Source organism: Pangasianodon hypophthalmus, chromosome 20, assembly GCF_027358585.1.
Source record: "Pangasianodon hypophthalmus isolate fPanHyp1 chromosome 20, fPanHyp1.pri, whole genome shotgun sequence".
Classification (NCBI taxonomy): domain Eukaryota; kingdom Metazoa; phylum Chordata; class Actinopteri; order Siluriformes; family Pangasiidae; genus Pangasianodon; species Pangasianodon hypophthalmus.
This window is the reverse complement of record NC_069729.1, coordinates 6,895,470-6,918,236: the sequence shown is the minus strand read 5'-3', so window position 1 is coordinate 6,918,236 and position 22,767 is coordinate 6,895,470. Positions and strand designations below refer to the sequence as shown.

General features: G+C 37.9%; 1 protein-coding gene across 2 annotated transcripts in view; it reads left to right on the top strand.

Annotated features, from left to right (window-relative positions):
- Positions 1 to 22,767, top strand: part of mapkapk2a (MAPK activated protein kinase 2a) — a 38,044-nt gene that overhangs the window by 12,128 nt on the left and 3,149 nt on the right. For both annotated transcript variants that reach the window (XM_026935645.3, XM_053227232.1), the window contains 4 exons: positions 16,782 to 16,921; positions 22,189 to 22,253; positions 22,357 to 22,436; positions 22,544 to 22,670. In XM_026935645.3, the coding sequence (XP_026791446.1) occupies positions 16,782 to 16,921; positions 22,189 to 22,253; positions 22,357 to 22,436; positions 22,544 to 22,670 (412 nt within the window). The remainder of the gene's footprint in view (positions 1 to 16,781; positions 16,922 to 22,188; positions 22,254 to 22,356; positions 22,437 to 22,543; positions 22,671 to 22,767) is intronic.

Genomic DNA, 22,767 nt, shown 5'->3' with positions numbered 1-22,767 from the left:
GTCACACTTTAAATATAATTAAAGAGTAAAGGATACCTGATTGTCCCAACTCAAGTTCATTATACAGCTGCGTGTAGTGAGGTTAAAATATAATGAGGATTTGTATACTTGGAGAATGGAGGAAGTTGCTCCTTTAAGAAGAAAATCTCTTTAATGTAAGATTAAATGTGAGAACAGTCAGACATAAACCACACAAAGTGGGGAGGAAAATAAATTGAGGGTGCTTTTCTCCCAGTCTCTCTCTTTTTTTTTTTTTTTTTTTTTTTTTTTTTTTTTGTGGAAAGAGAAACAAACTGACAAGAGAGGCACTTCCCCTTTTTTTTTTTTTCTTTTTCTTGTTTTAGGATTGGATTTGGTCTAGGGTGACCAAATGTTTCATGTCTGTCTTTTTTTTTTTTTTTTTTTTTTTTTTTTTTTTCCTTTTTATGTTTGTAATTATTTTTTTTATTAATGTCTAATTTGTAAGGTAATGTGTTTTATTAATTTTGGTTTTTTTAATTAATGTTTTACATAAAACTTACTTAGAGGTCTAACTTATAAGCCTGACTCAAACGTTTACATTGATGATGCAGGTATAGAAGGAATAAGTTACACTCTCAATTAGAATAGTTTTATTTATTTGACCACTGACCAACAGCAGCAGAACAAGCTGGGATAAACTCGGATAAAGATAATGATCAAAATCAAATCAGTCAGTATCAGCCATTCTGTAACAGGCAGTGAGATGTGGAGCTCAACAATCAGGTGCTATATAAATAAAGATTGTTATAATGTAAATTAATGAGTGAATTTTAAAAGGGTGACCTGTAACTTTTTTTAAACAAACCTACACATTGTATACTAAGTTTCTGCTGACTTTTCACATGCTTATTATCGAAAAATCCTCTTTTAGGAAAAGAAGAACGCCATAAAATTAGTGAAAGAATGCTTTATGAGAAACGGGAACTGGCCAGAGCTACTCTAAGAGGACTAGTTTCTATGAGGAAACAGGAGTTACAGTTTAATTTTACATCACTTAGAACAACACACCAGACAGTCTTTTGTGATCTTTGTGAGTGCAGCTTTTAGCATTTTAATTGAATGCTCTAAAAATGAAAATAATCCTAATCCGCGATCTCATCTCTCTTGGCCATCCTGACAACTCAGTTGAGATTTCTGGTATGGGACAGAAGATACGTACTCCACCATTCTGCAATTCCTCCATTTTGGTTAATATGAACAGTTGTTTGTTCAGCTTTACCTGCCATGGAAAATATGGCAGCACAATTTATGACTTATTTGTACTTGGTAAAATGAATGTTGACATCAGATCTGTTAAATCATTTACAGTGTAGACACGCCGCTTTTTCAGATGAGGTGATTAGCTCACATCCTTTGAGGACTTTCCTATCTTTGGACAACATGACAGGTGGAAAAACCCCGCGGGGAATCAAATGACCCTGTCAACGAGGAAGAGCGTTCTTAATAATGGTCACTATCTTTGGCTTAGTTCCATTTGACAGTTGAGTGTCATCTGATGACTTGACTGGGGGAGGGAAGGGGATCCACCTGTCATGCTTCAGCGTTTCTAAAGCAAAGTCTAATCAGTTGTGGAAAAACAGTGAGTAAGTGTGGGTAGTTCAGTCACACTGCGTGGACTGCTGTGTAGCAGCTTAGTCACAGTGAAACCGTTTGATAGACTTTGTCTTCATCCTGCCTGCGTTCTGTTTGTGTCGAAGGACATCTGCTGGATAGATTCATATAGTCTCGAGCCCTGCATTCAATAAGCTTCCATAAACCACCAGCCATTTGTCTATTCAAATAAATATCTATTTAAGTGCTGTTATTATAAGTATAAGCCAAATGTCAGTTTAGCTGATATGGACCGCTTCTTTTTTTTAATTTTTTTTTTTTTATTGTTTATCAGGCAAAACTAAAATTTACTTATTACTTTTATATAGTGATGCATAACAGTACACTCCATTTCATTTCTTTCAACGACTTTTTTTTTTTTTTTTTTTTTAATTAAATATTAGTGTCATGTATGTGAGAATTTGTTGATTTAAATTTCCCCCAACAATCCTGCTTTCTAATTGAGTTTCTAATCATCTGCATTCAAGTCAAGACCAGAGTATTTCTTGCCTGCACCAGAAACTCTTATTAACATGGAAATATTATAATTGAATTTTATAATTGAACTGAATTTTAAAGTTGTTGGGCACAGACTGTTTCAGTCGTTAGGATCAGTATGGCTGTTATGATGAAATATAATCAGCTATGCCATATGTGCTTTTTAGCTGTGAGCTCTGGAGGTGAAAGGCTCTTCCTGGCCACAGACCATGGGTTCCTGGAAACATTTCCTGTATTATTTTCATTCATAACAGCATATTATGAATTTGCCAGCAATCACAATTTTTAATTTATTAATGAGTGACACATCACCACTTTTTTGCTGTTTATAGTTACATTTATTGTTATGGGACATCTGTGAGACAAGTTGGTTCCTGTTATTGCTTACGTTAAAAGTAGTTGTTCTTTCACCACCCTCTCCTGTATTCTCTCTCTTGAAGCTGATGAGACAAAAAAAAAAAAAAAACACAGCATGTCAGGTGACTGAGAAACCGGAAAGCGTAAACTCCTCTGTTCTGAAATCAGTCCTGAGAAACTTACTGACTGTTACAAGGAAACCCAAGGTTCCATCCTTAAATGTTACATAAATGTTTCCTAGAAAGCTACTTCATTTATTTGTTTGTTTGTTTGTTAGTTAGTTAAACATTAAAAAAAATTGATTAGATTATGTGGAACGTCTGCCGTACAAGCTCTTATATACGAGTGGTTGTGGTAAAAATAATAATGTATTAGAACAAATGTGTTAATATAAATCTGTTATTTGTTATGGCCAAAACCACTGAAAGAGCCGTGCGGTTATATAGAATTAATGCACACCTCCTGACCAATCAGATTCGAGAATTCAGCTGCGTTTTTTCTGTCCTTCTTTATGATGTCTTATGTTTTTTTTTTTCCTCTGTCTTTGTATTTTTCTTTCCATCCCTCCCTCCCTAAGCTTCTGTATTACTCCTGCTGTATTTTGTATGATTTTTTTTTTTTTTAAAGGACAGTCCACTTTCAGAGGATTTATTTAATTCAGATGCTTGAGTGATAGTGAAAGTTGGATTATGTTGTATGGATTATGAAACTATGGATTATGTTGTAAAGTAAATACTGTCAACTTGCAAAGCTAACTCGACTGACATTACTTAATTTGTGTCTCTTGTCATCTGCTGAGGTGATGGTTGACCAGCTATGGGCAATGAGGGGCATTAGCCTAGTGCTGCACACATGCTCGGTGAAACGCTATGAAGAGGGATTGTATTTCTGTAGCATAAGACATTCTGAAACCCTGCTAAAATGCTTGACCAGAAACATCACAAGAGTCCTCTCAGCCCAGAACAGTTCAGCACTACGCTGGTGTTTTCACAGTGTGTTCCCGGTGTTTGTGTGGGATGAAAAATGCTGCGTCATCCCAGTAAATAAGCCTACTCATAATGCCTCTGGATAAGTTACACAGCTAAAGACTTCATACTTGTGTCCTACTGATGGTTGGATTCACAATTATTTTACGGTTTATGTAATGGGCTAAAAAAAAAACTTGAGTCATTACACTGTCAATTTTCAAACAGAGGAAGGGGAGTAAATGAATATTAGTCTCTAATAGTGATAAGATTCCTTGGGTTAATGGCCTCTTTTGTTACCAGTGGTTCTGACTTGGTTTGGCTGACAGATGTCTTTAATTAGATCAAGACACTAGCTTAAACATTTGCTTTAACATACGCAATGTTCTGACCAACAGCTTTATCAGTGGAGTACACACTTGTGTACACATTGATCAGCTATAGGGAGGATTTTAACACCTAGTGGTATAGAACAAGAACAAGAACTTTGGCACACTCACCCCAGCCTGTTGTCTCCAACCTCTCTAAACAGAAGCAGGTGGAATATGCAGCGTCTTCCCCTCCTCCGTTCTCCTGAAGCCCCTCACCCTGTTTCTTTTGTGAAGCCATCGCAGGGCTCCTTTGTGCCGAGCCTCTGGAAGGTGAATGGGCCACATCTGCCATCCTCCCACTGAGCGCATGACAGGCTGCCTGAAAGGGCTCGGGCAGCAGATGGGCCGAGGTTGTCTGCAGATCTGCTGGCTTTTCAGGCCAAAAGAGCTCCTTTTTATTTTTTTGGATTAACCTACAGGTGTAGGACAATACTGCATCCGGTATGGTCATGTGTGATAAGGGCCTTTAATTGACCTACAGTAATAACCCACCTCATAGATGTTTGCTTTCAGTTTGTTTACTAACTCTTTTGCTCTATATGAGAGAATAAATTGACCAGTTTTTGTCAGTTGTTGCCATAGTGTCATAGTGGATGGTTTGGATTTAAGAGTGTTGCACTTCATATGGCATAACTTTAGTTTTATTTTGAAATAAAATGAAATAATGCCATAGCTACATGTGGATGATGTGCCAGTATGTTGGCTTATCGAACTAACATTGACAACAAAGAAATATTTTATTGTTACAGATTCTAGCCAACAACAGATATACTGTATAGACAAATACACAGACCATCACACTCGAATGTCTTCTGGGAAGGTTTTCCACCAGATTTTGTAATGTGACTTTGGGGATTTTCACGTTCAGCATTAGTGAGGTCAGGTGCTGATGTCAGGCGAGCAGGCCTGGTGCACATTCAGCGTTCCAGTTCCTCCCAAAGGTGTTCAGTGAGGTCAGGGAGCTGTGCAAGCCACTCAGGTTCTTTCGCTCCAGCCATGAGTTCATGGAGCTTGCTTTGTGCATAGGGTCATTGTCATGCTGGAACAGGTTTGGGCCTTTTAGTTCCAGTGAAGGGAACTTGTAATGCTACAGCATACAAAGGCATTCTGTACAATTGTGTGTTTCCAGTGTTGTGGCAACAGTTTGGGGAAGAACCACATATGGGTGTAAAGGTCAGGTGTCCACATACCTTTGGCCATACAGTGTACCATGGCCAAGATAGCTATGGACACCCCCTCACCACAGACTTCAGTTACATTTTCCAAATCACCTCCTTATCAAAGTGCCAATGTTATGCTAGACACTAAGGGTCCTTTCACATATGCAGTGTTTAGTCTGTTTGATTGGAACCCTGGTGCATTTTCTCGTTTGGGGAGGTGAGAACATGGCAGTAACACTATGGTACGAACCATCTGTGCATGGTTGTCTAGGTCTGGTTCCAGCTTCCTGCAGTGAACAATCTCACTGCAAACAATTCAATCCTTAATCAACCCAACTGCAGAAAGTGAGCCAAAAATTTATTTTGGGTTGCAGACAACCCTTTTTTTTTTCTTTTTCTTTCTTTCTTTCTTTCTTCCCCCCAAAAGAAGTGTGCTCGTAAACCACGTGTCAAACTCATGAGCCACATGCCAATCACAGCCTGCTGCCTCATTTCATTCAGTCCAAGTTCCAAATATCAATACTGGCCTGTTAATAACAGCCTGTAGTATCTAAAACTACTAAACTAGAACTCAAAGCAGAGCTGTAGTGTAGGGCTCATGTCTCAAATTTCATGAACACCTGTATGCTCCATTTGATCCAAGTCAGCCTTGCATTTAAAATGATTCAGAAACACGTCAGCTGTTTGCCTTTAGTCTGATTGACTGATTGAATCCAAATCCTGAAATGTGTCACCCAGAGTAGAGACCTAAGCTACAGATATGTTGCATGAAGCATGAAGAGTTCTTATTGTCTTTCTTACGGTTCTTACTTCTTACTTTGTTATATTGTATATTTTCAATATTTGTAAAACAGATATATACTTAAAAAAAAAAAAAAAAACTTGAATCGGATTAATAAATCACATAGGTCTAATAGTGCATAAAATTGAATCCCTTATGTTAGCCCTTCTTTTTCCTACAAACATCATATTCTAATTTCAGAGCCTAGGTTAATTGTGTTAATTGATAAAATAGATACATAAAAAAAAAGGAATAGCCTAATGTGGCCTGGGCAGAATTTGAGTTTGACACCCCTATCCTAAACTGTACTGCGACCTGGACCTTGGACCAGCGAACAAAAATAAACAAGTGAAAAGATGGTGATATAAAAAATGTCTTAAACTGGTTCTTTACATAATTATCTAATAAGATAATGTGTGCCAGCTCTTTCTCCGTGCTTGGCAAAGGTTTGTTTACGTTTTTTATTGCTGTATTTCTGACCTATGAATAATCGAGTTTGAGTACGCTTTTAGTCTTTTATTTATTTATTTGTTTGTTTGTGTTATTATGAATTATTTGATCTGTTTGAAACAAAACCAAGTAACAAATGAACCAAAAATATAAGTTTCGCTCTGATTCTGATTCAGTAAAAGCATCCCAAGTTGTCTGTATTTATAAAGCTCTTTCTAGCGTTATAAATACAGCTAATATTTGTAGCTCTATGTGCGAATGTGTTATCGGTCTTTTTCCCAGAATATTTGTCTTTGTAAATACTGGTGACATGGTGGGTGTGTTTTGTTATTTGTCATTTGGCAGCATTTCAGAGAGTTTTAGTTTCCTCTGGGAAAGAGGAGGGTGCTTAGACTATGCCACTCGATTCATAGGTGATGGCTTTCTGCCAGTTCCGCCCCCTGTCTCACCACATCACACGTGACACTCGCTTCAAATTCCAACCCGAGTCATGCCACGTGCCTTACTCCCTCTCACTGCCATCAGTAAAAAGCCTTGCCGGCTTTATTAGATATCTGATCTCTTAACACTTCAGTCAAGTCAAATTTCAGCAGTCCATTTCATTATCATATTGCTTGCTATAGACCGGGCTTCTGTGGTTGCGCTTCAAAGCTGCATTAGTCTGATACGAGCACGTGTGCACTCGCACACTGTGACCTTCCTATGACGCAGTTGTTCAGAAGGCATGCGCCCAGCCATTGAAGTGTTTAACCGCTGAGCAGCTGAACAACAAACATGCAGTAGATAACAGAAGAGCTCTCTTCCTCTGCTAGTAAAACCCACAGACCTATTTATAATCCATTATTATTACTGTGTCCTAGGCCAGATTAAGGGTGTTAGTTTTCACTGTATGGTTGCCTAGTCTAAAAATATCGTGAGTATCGCGGTATTAATCGACTATTTAAATATATGAAGAAAATTTATTCTGAAATTTTTGTACAAAGCTCTTCCGTGTGTGTGTGTGTGTGTGTGTGTGTGTGTGTGTGTGTGTGTGTGTGTGTGTAATATATATGCAATATTTGACCTTTCTTATAAGCGTTTGTTGTTGCATATGATTATATGTACATGTGCTAGGAACTCAATAATTAGCCTAATACCCTGGAAGCATTGCTCCTCTGATGAGTCCTTTTAATGGTTGTCTATAGTTTATTGTTCCTTGTTTTGAAAGGAACACAATTTTGCTTTTGTTTAGATGGGAGACAATAAAAAAGAGCACTTTCTGGAGGCTCTGTGAAGTTGGCACCCCATATAAATAAATTGTCACCAAAACTATACCATTCGTTTGTGCTGATTTGTGCCGCAAAAACGAACGTTTGTGCTGGTTTGGCGTTCAAGATATTAAACATTCTTTTTTTTGGCTGTGTAACGTCACTCTCCACCCCATGTTGTCCAAATCGTATCAGATTGGTGCCGTTCGTTTGTGCTCGATTTGTGCCGGTTTGTGCCATTAAAACAAACCCTGTAATTACTTTCCTTCCCGAGATATAACAAGAATAATTTTGGGAGCAGTGACATCACTCTCCACCCCATGTCGTTTAAATCACCCCAAACAGGTGGCGTTCTTTGTGCTCGATTTGTGCTGTAGAAAGAAACAACATAACTTGTTCCCATCTTTAGACATTAGCTATGTTTAGACTTCACGCGGCACTGCACAGATCGATCGGCATAGACACCAAAGTACCGCAAGAGCATAGTTCTGCGATCAGTACTGCGTAATTCTCCAATCGTTCTCGCGGTACTTTGATGTCATACGCCCATCGGTCTGCGCTGCCCTGCATAGTCTATAAAGTCTGACATACCTCAGAATCTCTGGAGGACACAGATGGTAACGCAAGGTGCTGTCCGTTCATCTGGTACAAACATATCTAGTTCGTTTGTGCTCGTGTGCTGCTGCTATTAACGTTTATTCTTTTTTTTTAAGGTATGAAAAGCTTTTATTGCCAGTGCCGTAATCAAGCTCAAATCCATAACATAAAAGGTCTGTATGTGATGACGTGTACTACTTGTGTGCACTACTGAGAATTTTGTTAGCATGTTGAACCATATTGCGACTTTATATTAAATCAATCATTTTTGTTTGTCATTGAAGCAAGTATTTATCATTATTTCTTATCCCAGTGTTTTTGATTACAGTGTTACAGTTTTTAAATACAGATTACATTGTAGATATAAATACAGATTAGATTGTATTTATTCTAGCAACATAAGTACCATTTGTTTTGTATTAAATTTATTTATTTATATGGGGTGCCAACTTCACAGAGCTCTTTCTGGAGTGTTTTTAATCTAAAGAAAAGCAGTATATAATGGAAGCTTTCCCAACATGTCAGTTCGGGATATATTTTACATGGAGTAATGACTAATTGAGAGGAAAAATAGAGAGTAATCTTTCCAGACACATTTCTGCAATACACAGTATGTGTCAAGATATGCATATATACATTTGCTAACAATTTTCAAGCAAAAACCTGTTTGATACTTTAATGTCCTCAAAAATAACTTTTTTTTTTGTTTTATCTTTTTATTTAAAAAAAAAAAAAAAAAAAGTTTTACAATTTTAAAATATAAGTACAAAATTTCAGCTGTTTCCATTCAGTTTGCTGTTATTTAGGAGAAAAAAGTACTTTTAATAAAAAGGTATAACAATATCTCAGAAAACTGTATTGTGACAATTTATCATTATAACGTCATATCACCCAGCCCTAAATGAGAATATTCTGTCTGTGTAGCCGATGTGCAAGTGGAACTGTTTGGAGAACCCGAGTCGACATAAGCCAGCGTCTCGTCCAGCGTAGTTGGCTTAACAACCCGCTTTTCATTTCGATATATCACCTTATTGTACCACACAGAAGGTGTTTTGTTAGACATAGAGTTCTTGTAATATATAAAACAGTATCTGACTGTTAGTAGATTACAATACTCAGCTATTTAACCTAAAGGGTAAATAATCTTGAAGGAGCAGTGTGAATCTGCCATGAACAAAGGGTTTGACCCAGGGACTGATTCAGTAGCGAGGACAGATGCATTGTCGCAGCAAATCGCACACAAGTTTTTGTTAGGCTGTCAGCCCAATCCATATGCAGCTTGTGCAAAACATTAACATTAGTGAAGTGATACCTGTGAAAAATGAAAGTGAAAAATGACTGCAGCCTTTCAGTGTATGATGATGGGAGAATGAGAGAGGAAGGCACAAAGACTGTCACAAAGACTGGTAGTGCCTGTCAAGCAGTGGGTGGATGACCTCAGCCACAATTTTACAAACACACATCCCAACACACTGCTGATGCTGGGTTTCTTTTATTTATGCATAAATAAAGGATGTAATAGGAACAGCGTGATCATGTTTTTTTAACACATAAAAAATCAGATTTTGCTTTATATGTTCTCTTAGTTTCTTCCCCTGACATTTTTTTTTTATCATTACAATTTCTACAAAGGTTTTGACAGGATGAAAATAAGAGGTGAATCAGTTCGTAAACATACGTCGGGCATATTAAAAGCAGAAGTATAAAATTATTGGTGTCCATTGTCAGAAAATATGGTAAAAGTCCTCTTCAACCAGTGTGCCCCAGACAGACTTAATCAAGAAGTTTCCGTGCCACTCGAGTTTATTTATCTTACAATGCCGTGCGTCATTACTGTAACCGAGTTGTGTAACTTGCTTTGTACTCCATCAGTGGCGTAAATCAGCTAGAGCACTTCTACGTAAGGATTCACTGTATCTCCTGTGTGTAGTGCAGAACTACTCTGTGGTTCACACATTTCACAAGTTGGCTGATAACACGTTGAAGATTTCTTGAGATCATTAAATTGGTCGTGAAGTTCCATTCAGCAAATAATCTGAAGTTGTGGCTTGAGAAGTAAATAGGGAAGCCTAAAAAACTGCAAGGATGAAAAGTACCTGTAAGAGTAGTTGATGATAATACACAAATGAGCGTGCTCTTTTAATCAAAAGAATGAATGAGTCATGTAATGTAAAGATTTTATTAGCAGTGAATGGATGCCTTATGTTTAATGAAGTTTAGATTAGCACCCCCTACTGGACGTCCTGGCAGAGCTTCCACAGTGGTGGTCATGGAGAGGAATCCTGAGTCCACTATGTTGGCGAGTCAGAGAGAGATTCCCCGTGAAGGCCAGCGTGATGAGATTCTTTCCGCTGCCTGTCATGCATAGCTGCGTGGTGTAGTATACGAAGCCTTTGTGTGTGCACCAGCGGATGAGCACGTTCTTATGGTAAAGGTTTGCTTACAAGTGCTTCCTCCTGTACTGAATGTAGAAACATGAACAGTATTGAAGCATGCAATGTAAAGTTATGTTGGATATTTATGAAAAAAATAAATAAATAAATAATGCATGAGTCTACAGGGTGTCTGAAAAGTCAGGAACTAGTGGGAAAGTGTTGAACAAATATATAAATTCAAATGTGTTGAACAAAATCCGCAAGATCATGATACAGCGGCTGAGAAAATGTGTACAGTGTAAGGGTGAACATGTAGTGCACGTTGTAAATAATGAATACAAAATTAAGTACATGTAGTTTTACTCTCATTGGTTCCTGACTTTTTGGACACCCTGTACAATGTATGATAACTGCATAAGTGAGAACATGCAGACATTTCAACATAATGATTTAGGATTATTTCACAAATTAAATCACAAGATGATTATAATGCCGTGGCAGCGGGGGTATGGTTGAGCGTCAGCTGTGGACTGAGAGGAGGCCGGTTCAGCCCGGCTCCTCCTCATCTGCAGCTGATGCTCAACCATGCCCTCGCTGCCGCATACGCCTCCTCTACCTCCGTAGCTGACACAAAACCACGTCCCCGCAGCCACAGATACCTTTATTGCATTATATAGTATAGATTAAAATTGGCTCCTGGTACTCATTCATTACAGTGGTGTTCATTTCTCTGTTTAGTATTCACATTCTTCATCTATAACTTCCTACTCTATGTAAATGCACCACATAGGTAACGAAATAATGGGTTCTCCACTTTATATAGTGCACTGTAAGTTCCACTTAGGAGCTTTCAGGTTCACCCAAGCACAGATCACTGCCAAGTAGTCTGTCATCTGACTTAAACCATGTGCTACTTCCAAAACTGTTAACTGAAGACAGCATCAGGCATGAATCTGTCAAAGTGTATCCCTGAATCTAATACAAAATGTACTGTATGTAGTATAAGATGTCTTTGACACTAAATCAGATGTATTATTGTTTAAAAAAAACCTGTTTATATGTGAACATATAGCACACAGGTGTAATGTTGGCGGACCTATTTGTTTAAACTCAAGTTATTGGACTTCAGTTAGTGTCATAATGAATGAATAGTCTTGGTATTATTTCATATACATGGCTGATGTTCAATATTAATACATAGTTGACACCTGCTGGTTATATTTTGAATTGCAGCAACAAAAATGCTTAGAATCATGGTTAATTATGGACCATAAATATTATTTTTAGAGTTTATTTTAGAGAAGGGAACAAATGATACTTATTTAGAAACACCAACGGATATTTGAAGCCTGTAAAATGGTGTTCAGGTCAGCCGTTTATGTAGCTTTGTTTCAAAAGTATTGAAATATTTGTTGCTGTGTTTTTGTCAGTGTGTTTTTTGTGCTTTTGCAAATCACCATGGTAAAAACAGATTTAAAATCTGAAATCCAGATTTTTCATTGACAGTGAAGACAGTATGATGAAAACACCCTTCTCTTCAAGTCTACTAATGGATTACTCTTGGAGGATTCTGTGTCTGTACTGTGTATGTAAAATATGTCTTTGGAGAAATCTTATTAGGATGCACCAAATGCCCACCTGCCAAAAATGAAAAACAGCAAAAACAGACTGAAAAATCTGCAAATTTTTTTTAATTCCATAGAGCTTATTACAATTATATTATTTACAAATCACATCAAACATAATGGGAAGGAGATATAGTGCAGAATCTGTTGCAGTGAAGCTACTGTAACTGCATTCAGATGAATAAAATGCTCTTGGTAAGGTAGTTGTAATTTGACACATTTACATCAGTAGTGATTTACAGTATACTCAGGATGCATCCAATCTGGCAACCTTGAACTTCATGTGGGCAAATTAATGCCAGATCAGTCTTCCCTTCTTGATTAGCACCATGTCTGTGTACCATTTTTATTCATGCATACACTACATCTGAGGCGATGTTTACAAGGACTGTTTTGTATCCACCAAATACGAGCCTTTGCGGCATCAGTCTTAATGAGAACGATGTGTTGAATACGCGTCACTGCGTGCCGCTGCTTAAAGGTTTGGAGTTGGACTTGTGAGAAAACTGCTGTGATGTGGCAATGCATTAGCTAGTCAGAGACGGTCAGGCTCATGTCAATGTTGAGGAAGATGGTGAGGGGGGAGTACTTGTGAGTGTTTCATATCTAAGATTTTGGGTGCACAAAATACTCAAAAATGTTTCACTTAAAATTGATTTCTGCCCACAAACAGGCCTATGAAGAACCAATAGTGCATATCAGTGCAGATGCCATCTGACAGATGCCATAATGAATATTGAATTCAGTTCAAGCCAAGAATATTAATTTTGATGCATTACTATTTGTCACATCTCTGCTTTTCCCCTTTGGTTTTTGGCTGCCCTCTGAGTGGTCCTTCAACATAACAAACCCTTCCAAAAGCCTCCCTTGGATGAAGTATTTTGTATTAGACTTTCCTAAATAAAGAACTCATAAAAGGTAGAATTTACTCTCCGAGTATCTTGGCTTTGACTTTACAGTGTAGTGACTGCTTCTGCATGCTTTTGTGACCAAAAAAAAAAAAAATTCAAATAAAGCATATCAAGCTGAGAAGTTGTGAATGGAGAAGATGAAGTTGGCAAGAATTACCTACAGGTTTATCGCTATAGTTTATAGCCACATTCTCTTATATATCTTAATTGAGATATAAACAATGTAATAGTGCAGTGATGCTGAAAAACTCCAGGCTGAACGCCGTATACCGCTGTACTGACCTCTTCACTCTCATTTTTGCTATTTAAAAGCATTCAGTGATCTGAACTCTGTTCTTCTGATTAACACAGTGTTTAAAAAGGCAGGGAATACCTCTTCTTTGAAAAAGTTTTGCAACAGCTTTTATTATGTTTGTTGCATTATCAGAAACTTCATGTCTCTCATCGTTTTGGAAATGTTTTTACATTCATGATACTCTGAGGGGGAAAACTGCTTGGAAACAGTGGCTTCGTGATGGTGTCTCGTACCTCTTGTCCAGTATTTGAATATTTTTTTAAGAGGACCTTTATGTGCAGTGGATAGTTATACTGGCTGCTGTTTTTTATGGTATTTGGAGCATATTATCTTCTTTTAGTCACCTAATTAGGCAGGTGTGTTGAAACACAGCCACTCGTCCCTTGATGTGGGACAGGGGTTTTGATTTCATGTATGTCGTTTACGGCATACCCCAAATACAGTATCAGTCCTCTTAAAAAGAAAAAAAAAAAATAAAGGAAAGGAGCATGTCTCTAAGGTGAACTAGTACTAGTAAGTCTACCTATCTAAAACATTTACAATTTTTTCATAACTGTAATATTTTTAGAATAAGAATAAATTAAAAGAACAGTGAAGCTATAGAAACACTGTCTTCTAGACATTTTGTCTCAGTGTTGAAGTGTGTTCAAGTATGTTTGACCTTCCTGGGCTTTACAGTGGATGAATGACTTTGCATTTTAATCATGATTACTATATGAATCATAGTTAAATTAGGTTTCAGGGCAAAGTTTACATTTACAGCATTTGGCAGAAGGCTTTATTCAGAGCTTTGTTTTCCACACATTCTTGTGGCATTAAGAAGAGTGTCTGAGTCCTCTATTTACATTTAGGGTGTTTTCACCCTTGCTCCAAATGCAGCTTGTGTCCATACCTAGGACTGATTCTTGCTCTTTTTTGGAAAGGCAGGTTTAATGTCACACAGACACAATTCTTTCCAAATGGTGGAACAGCTAGACGGGGGGGGGGAGGAAAAACTTCCACCCTTGATGTGAAATTACAACATATAGAAAACTAAGTGAAGATCAATCAGAAAACTTTTAGGGAAAACAGGAAAAATAAAAAAGTTAGAATAACCAGGTTGCGTAAGTGTGCACACCCTTTTATAATTGGGGATGTGGCTGTGTTCGGAATGAACCAATCACATTCAATCTCATGTTCACGAGTAACTATCATACAGCTGTCATCAATGAAATTATTCTGATTAACCCCAATTAAAGATCAGCTGTTTCTGTCAGATTTTCTTATCTTATTGGTTTCATCTGACTACTGAAGCCATGGTCCACAAAGAGCTTACAAAGCATGTATGGTATCTCAGTTGTTGAAGGGTATCGATCAGGAGAGGAGTATAAAAGAATTTCCAAAACATTAGATGTACCATGGAACACCATAAAAGTCATCATCAACAAATAGAGAATACAGAGCACCACAGTGACATCACCAAGAACAGGACATCCCTCCAAAATTTATAAAAGGACAAGACAAATTCTTAACACAGGAGACTGCCAAGAGACGTACAGCAGCATTAAATGAGCTGCAGGAATGACAAATACTGATTGCTCTCTGCATGTGACCGTAATCTCTCGCATTCTTCATTTATGGGCTATGGGGTATGGAGGCTAGACGGAAGCCCTTTCTCACAAAAAACATCCAAGCACTAGTAAATCACCCCAGTCCATGTGGCAAAATGTGTTATGGTCTGATGAGACCAATTCCGAAAGGTATGTTTGGTGCAAAAGAATACCATATCCACAATGCAGCATGGTGGTGGCAGCATCATGCTTTATTGCTTCTTTTCTCCAGCCAAAACTGGGGCTTTTGTCAAGGTGGAGGGAATCATGAATAGCTACAAATACCAGTCAATTTTAGTGCAAAACCTTAAGGTGTCTGTTAGTAAGCTGAAGATGAAAAGGAATTTGACCTTTCAGCACGACAGTTACCCAAAGCGTGCATCCAAATCAACAAAGGAATGGCTTAACCAAAAGAAGATAAGTTTTTGAATGGCCTAGCCAGTGGCCCAGACCTGAATCCATGAATCCAACTAAAAATCTGTGGGGTGACCAGACGTGAGCTGTGCACAGAAGATGTCCTCACAATTTGATGGATCTTGAATGTTTTTCCAAGAAAGAGTGAGAAAATTTTGCCAGGTTAAGATGTGCCATGCTAATAGACTCTTACACAAAATGTCTGATTGGTGTAATAAAATCTAAAGGTGCTTCAAGAAAGTATTAGTTTAGGAGTGTAGTTTAGGGTATTGTCATTTTTTTTTCCTCTTCTTCTTTTTTACTTTTTTCTCTAAAAAAAATTTGATTGTTTTTCACTTTATTTGTATTCACATTAAAGGTAGGAAAAGATCTGACATGATTTTTCTTAGTTTGATTTTTCTTTCTTAGTTTCTTAGTGACACACACACCCCCAGGTGACCAGACCAGAAATCAGTTTCTCGAACCACACGCAGACTCAGACATTTTTGAGGCATGAGCAGACGTAACCAATCTTTAAGTGAAAACAGATTGGGGCATGAGGAAGAAAGTAAATCTCATAATTGTATTTTGCCATGGAAACCTTTTGAAATGCATGTTAGCTCAGTCTTGTACACAGCTTCTCCTTTGCTTCTCCTTGTGGGCTACCCTGCCTTTCCTGATTTAATTACAAAAGGGCACAAATAAAAGAAACGCGTCACTGTAGCAGGAGTGGACTTGTGTAAGACAGGCCACAGTGACCAACACTATGTGGATATGCATGGTGTAATGAGGGGATGTGTCCAAAAGGGGGAGGCAAAACTACATACAACCTGAATGATGTTGAAAGTTCAAGAGATCAGTTTTTTTGTATGTCAACACTGTAACCGAAACTTCATAACGCCTGCTATTTTATAATAAGGTTTACTTAAAGGTTCTAACTGCTCCAAACCTATTTTAGTTTTATTTATTTGGATGTGGTGTGCCAGATGTTGGGAGCTTTGTGTCTGGGATTTGTTACCCAAGAGCTGCACATTTTACACACAAAGTATTTTGCTCATTTATTAGTCTTACCCATATCTTTTTGTCTGATTCTGTGATCACTGGTTTATTTTCTGTCAGGCATTGCATTTTACAAAACTTAATTGACCAGCCACAGACTTTGTTAGAGATTCTAGGCTTACCACTGTCCAAGTGCAAAATGCAGTGTGTTTTACACATGTACTGAATCTTGCTGAAAATTAATTATATTCAATTTTCACTTTAAATAATGCTGTTACTTTATATTTATATTAACACTTCTTCTAACACTTTCTACTGTAACCTAGCAAACATAGCTAGCCAGTTTCTTGCTCTCTTTTCTATTCACATAACTGATGTATCATATGGCCCATCACTTCCACCATCTGGGAACTGAATGCACTTGTTTATTATCCAGCAACACTTTATGAGTAAAATATCTACCAGTTGACACATTCATTATTGTTTTTGCAGTTTTCTTTTGCTTTTGCAGTTAATGTAAACACACTTGTTAAATGATTGATTCCTTTCTTCTCTAGATGCTGCAGGACTGTCCCAAAGCCAGGCGTGAGGTAGAGTTGCACTGGCGAGCATCACCTTGTGCTCACATCGTGCGTATCATTGATGTATATGAAAACCTGCACCAGGGCCGCAAGTGCTTACTCATCGTCATGGAGTGGTGAGTCATATGTCTGCCACAGTCATGCCTGTGCCTCTATCGCAATGAGTGAATGCTCTTAAGACGTGCATCCCCCAACCCAAAACGTGCTTTTTTGAGAGTCTCCAATAATGACATTTGATATTTGAGTACATTCTTGACTGGCACAATGCTAATATTGAATCAGCATGGTCTTTCTGCTCAGTGTCCTACACTTCCACTGTACAATGCCTAATGCTTGCAAGCTACTTCCATCTCTTATAGCAAGCAGTGAAGTAATTTTTTTTTTATTATTGAATCATTTAGGTACCTGCTTATCAATCCCGAACCAACTCATATCTGGTGCCATGTTGCTGTCAGAAGGTTTCACTGTGCTGTCTGTGTAAAACGAGTACTAGCAGATGTCTCAAACACCAATTTATAGTAAACGCATTATGATCTGGCACTGCTGTTTGCATAAGTGAGCTAGGGGAAAAAACAGGCCCCTCAGTTTTAGCATATAGAAACGCATGCTTCAAGAGACTGTGACCTCTTCTCCATATAGCACACGCAGTAAAGAAGATTAGTTTGTCACGTACGCTTGTTTCACATTCTCTGAAGTTTTTGACACGATCTGTGTTAGCCTGCAAACTTTTGAATAGGGCAGTGCACAAGACATGAAGCGATATTTTCTTTGAACTGTGCATAACTTTAAATTCCGGCATGTTATTCTGAAACTTGTAGAACATCCTATTTCTGATTTGACCAAAAAAAACTGGATTATCTTTTGTGTACACTGTGTTTTCGTCCCCTTACCCGCTTTAGCGCTGTCTCTTCTACAATGATATACTGATATTTTCCCCAAGGCCTATGAAGTGCAGACTTTATAACATGCACACATAATGAGCTTTTAAGCGCTCTGAACGCGAAATTCTCACAAGCCTCTCACAAGCTGTCTCACACTTTCTTTTCTTAAAATAAAAAAAAAGAAAAGAAATTGCTCGAAGGCATCCCTGTTGACTTTAAGTGTTTCACCCTTGTACACCCTTGTACATGTTGTAGGTTCTTTCAGTATTGTCTTACTTTCCTCAAATGTGATGACACTTTTTCTTTCTTTTCCCACCAGCGAAGGGAAGTGAAAAACAAGCATTGCGCTTTACAGTGTCTTCAGTTTATTTTCTATACAGCTCTCATGACAGGTGTTTTCTTCCTAGTCTGCTCATGTCTAGTCACTGTACTCATGTTTTGAAGGACTACCACTGGTTGTGACGCATTTAGTCTGCAGTTTTAAAAAAAAAAAAAAAAGGCAGTTAGCAGTTTAGTCTGCAGATTAAAAAAACTTAAGTTTGCTCTCTCTGATAGCTTGCTGTTACATGAAAATGTGAGCATTTCTGGACAAAAAATCAATTCAGAATAAGCATTTGTCGTACTGTTGTGTCATACCATTCAGTGGTTAATGTGAGGAAGAAAAATGCATCCAGTTGACCTTCAGTTGTTGCCAACTTCCTTAATTATTCTTTGGGAGAGTTATCAAGTTTCAAAATTGCCATGCTTTCATAGTTTTAGTCTTTTATTGTTTATTAATCTAAAAATCTGAACAGTTTTGTGTGGATACAAATTTATTTTGAGAACCTGCTTTAACACACTGTCCTTGATAACACATTCAGTAACTGCAGTAATCCATTCAGTGAGGGTTTTTATGTGTTTGTGTCCCTTCAGCCTTCCCTCATCATTTCTGGAGCAGTGTTGGGGTTTTTTTCTTAGAATAACAGGAGTTACTTAATGTCATGTGTTTCACAACTTAAAGCATATATGAAGGATATTCTCCTGCAGAGCGATGATGCATCATCACCAGGCGTCCTTGCGAGATGGGGGACTGACCGTCAGGCTGACAGGTCCCCCCCTGTGTGGGAGTTCTGTGGTTACTCCACTGCAAAGGCATTTCTCATATTAAATGCTCGCTATATGTCTGAATCATCAGAAATTTACTGATAAATGCAAACCCAGCTCAATGGGAGCAAGCAGAACTGGAAATCCCAATGCTCAGGTTACTTGCGTGAATCTTTAGCTTCCTTTTCAGGATTTTTGCGTATGTTTCATATATTTGGGGTAGTCTGTCAGTTTCATAGTAATATTACTGTAGACAGAGTCGTACAATTGCATGTGAAATTTACCGAGATTTTTTCTTCATGTGAAATTGACGGATGTGGCACATGTGGTCAAAAGGCATGTGATACATCATTTAACTATTTGTACAACATGGCAAAAATGTAAATAAAAAAAAAAATTTTAAAAAAAAAGAACATGGCTGATTACCCCTCAGTGGTTAACAGTCAGTTTTTCACAGGCTTCCATGAGGCCATCTTTTACAGCTTCAAAAAGATTACAAGAAATCAAACTCATGAGGTATGACAGGAACAGAATGTGCAGGTCAAAGGAACTAAGCACTGCACAGGTAGAAATGGAAACTGCATACATTCTCTTTTTAGTGCTTACACACAGATTTCCTCTGTGAGCTTGCTATAATACCATCATAACACCTTTGATGTGGAAAATTGCTTAAAAATGTGGTCACAAACGTTTGTGTGTGCCACTTTAGATTTATTCTCTGTCTTTGATACAGGCGAAATATAGGCACATGTCCAGGAGACTGTAGTGTAGCATGTGGGTGCCCAGCTTCAGACCTTTTTTTTTTTTTCCACCCGTTCAGAGTACAAGAAAGCTTTCAGCTTTCATATACATTGTGACTAATATTGAAAGTAATATGCCTGTAATATGTAATAGGTCAGGGTGAAAACTAGGCCCCTTGGAGATATTTTCCTTTTTAATCATTAAAAATCATTCAAATGAAATTTGGATCCTGTGTTAGGGCCCTCTCTCCTGATGTGTCCTGATTTGTCCTGATGAAAGGTGAAGGATCCCACTAGGTTTGAGACTGATGCTGGTTTTCCTGGTAAATAAGATGCTTTTTGGTTCTTAGTGTTTGTATCAGTCTTTGAGATCTGTAGTCAGGAGCTAGTAACATTGCTTGATATTACTGTGGCTTTTAAATTTTGATAGATAGGCTGATAAGGTGATATGGGTCCACTTCTAGCCTGCATCTTAATTTCTATCATGTGCCACCATAGACATCGTAGTATAAGGCAGTGGTTCTCAATGTGGGGTCCAGGGGTCCATGAAGCATAGCCAGGGGGTCCATGACTTTTTCCATGATTTTGTCACAGAGGTGGAAATCACAGCCCATGTTATCAAAGCTATTATATTTAGGGGTCCAAGCACCATAGTCAGCTCAGACCAGCTGTGTTAGTAGAACGCTCTATGGCTCAAAAAATAATATTTGAAATTTTTAAATAATGTTCATGAAATAAATCTATACTGAAGTGGTCCATGGAATTTTATTTTATTTTAATTAATTAATTTGTTTGTTTGTTTGTTTTTTACAGTTTCAAAAGGGTCCCTGGCTACAAAACCTTAGTATATGCTTGTGGACTGCAGTTTTTAACACTATCACTTTAATTACCCACAAGAGCTTTTTCTTTCTTTTCTGTTTCAAAATATGATAGCTGACTAAAAAGATTTAAGTTACTACTGAAAGTAGTAAAATGTGGTTTGTTCAGGGGTTTTTTTTTTGTGAGGTTTTAGAAAAGTGTATCAGGATCCACATACTATACATTCCTTCCGTTTGTAGGCTAAATGATGATTTCATCTGAAACTGTATGTTTTTTTTAAACATACTTTTGGAGAAAATGAGACTTAACCTTACAAAGGTTATCAAGGATGAATGTTCACTGTAGTACTCCTGAGGTGTTTAAGGATATATTCAGAGCTATCTTTTGCTTTATTGCATTAGAGATAAGAGTTGCAAAAACTTCTTTGGAAAATAAAATATGATTTTATTGGAAGTAGGCAAGTTACAGTTATGAATTTTTTTATTTGCATTTTGTTAATTGTTACTGTTGTAACTTGAACATCAATCCAGGTAACTTGCAGTAGTCATTTACAGGCATGTTGTGTCATCTATTTCTCTTCCTATCTCTCAATGAACTTTGTAAATTTGATGACCTCATTCATTTCTTCTTAACTGGCAGGCTTCCAAGAAGGGCAGCCCACCCAATCATCCCTGGGCTCACACTGTTGAGTGGTTTATGCATCTGAAAACCACAATGAATAAAGATGGGGATGTGTTGCACAGGAAGACACCCCCATTGGTGTGTGTCGGATTTTATTTGCAGTGCTTATCTGAGACTGAGGTTTTCTTGTCTGCTTAGAACAGTTCTTTGAAAGTGAGGGCTAGGGCATTGTTCAACTATACTATTTCCCCCTTTAACAGTAAAAGGCAGGCCTATGAATGTTAGGACTTTATTAGTGTGCCAGATTGTTGACAACTTAATTACTGGCCTTAGTAGCATGCAGCCAGGTTGTTAGTTTAAAAAAAAAAAAAAAAAATGTGTTTTTCTTTTGAGTTAAAGCATCCTTTAGATAAAATGCTGACAAGTGCAAACACATTACATGGCCTACAGAAATCATATAGCCCTGTTCATAAAAGAAGCAGGAACTTGTACCCCCCACCCCACCCCCCCCCTTTCCTGGTGGCGTTGCAGTGGCAACAGGCTGAGAAGGTCAGTTCAGACTTCCCTATCCACATGTTGTCAAGCCAGCTGTGTGATATAATCTCTCCAGAGGGTCCTGGGTTTGTCCTGGGGTGTCTGATCATTGGGACATGCCTAATACAGCTCTAGCAGGAACTGACCAGATGGCCCTATTTGACAGAGCTATATATGCTATAATTAAGACATTGAAAATGAGAGGGAATGCAATTGTGAATTGTGAATCACTGCTGTTGCACACAAGTGTTGTAGTTAATCACAGCTAGGATATTCGCAGTGACATTCTTGCTCTCATGTTCTATTACATATGCTTTTATACACCTGTATACGAGGTAAAAGGACAAAAAAAACAGAAACTACAAAAATTGTTTCAAAAATATAATTTTAATATCAGTCATTTTTTGTTGGTATGCAACAAAGTAACAATGTACAGTAGTTGTAGAAGGACAGACATGTTGTATTTTACATTTTGCCTGTGAAGTAGCCTATAAAGCCTCATTAGGCTCCAGTACATCAACTAATATAGTTATGTTTGTTAGAAAAAGACCAACTGAGATTATATAGTTGGAAACAGTCATTTTCTGTGTAAACATGTCACAGATTCCCTTTACATTTTCTTTTTTTAACAGTTTGAATGAACTGTTGTATAATGTGCAGTATATGTTATGTGGTTGATTTTTGTATGTTGCTGGTTTATTGCAGTATGGATGGTGGGGAGCTTTTCAGTCGAATTCAGGACCGAGGGGACCAGGCATTCACTGAGAGAGGTACAGCATCCCCCCCCCTTTTTTTTTCTATTAAATAATAAATCTGCCTCTACTGCTAGCCCTGTAACATGGTTACTGATATTTTTCACTTAATTCATTACAGAAGCTTCAGATATCATGAAGAGTATTGGAGAAGCCATCCTGTTTCTGCACTCTATCAATATAGCACACAGAGACGTCAAGGTATGAGCTTTAATCCTTCTAACCAGCAGTTCAGCTGAACAGTCGGCTGGTCTTTCCTTATCAGTTTGGTTGGAGATCCGTTTATATTTCTTTCCTTGGTTTTTCAGCCAGAAAACCTCTTGTATACCTCAAAACGACCCAACGCCGTCCTCAAACTCACAGACTTTGGATTTGCAAAAGAGACGACCACACTGAATTCGCTGGCCACCCCATGTTACACTCCCTATTATGTTGGTAAGGGTCATGATCTCCAAGATCCCACATTAAAGTACAGTGTGTCCCCCCCATTCTTTCCATTCTAGTTTGTGTGTGGTCTTTTGTATCCTCTCAT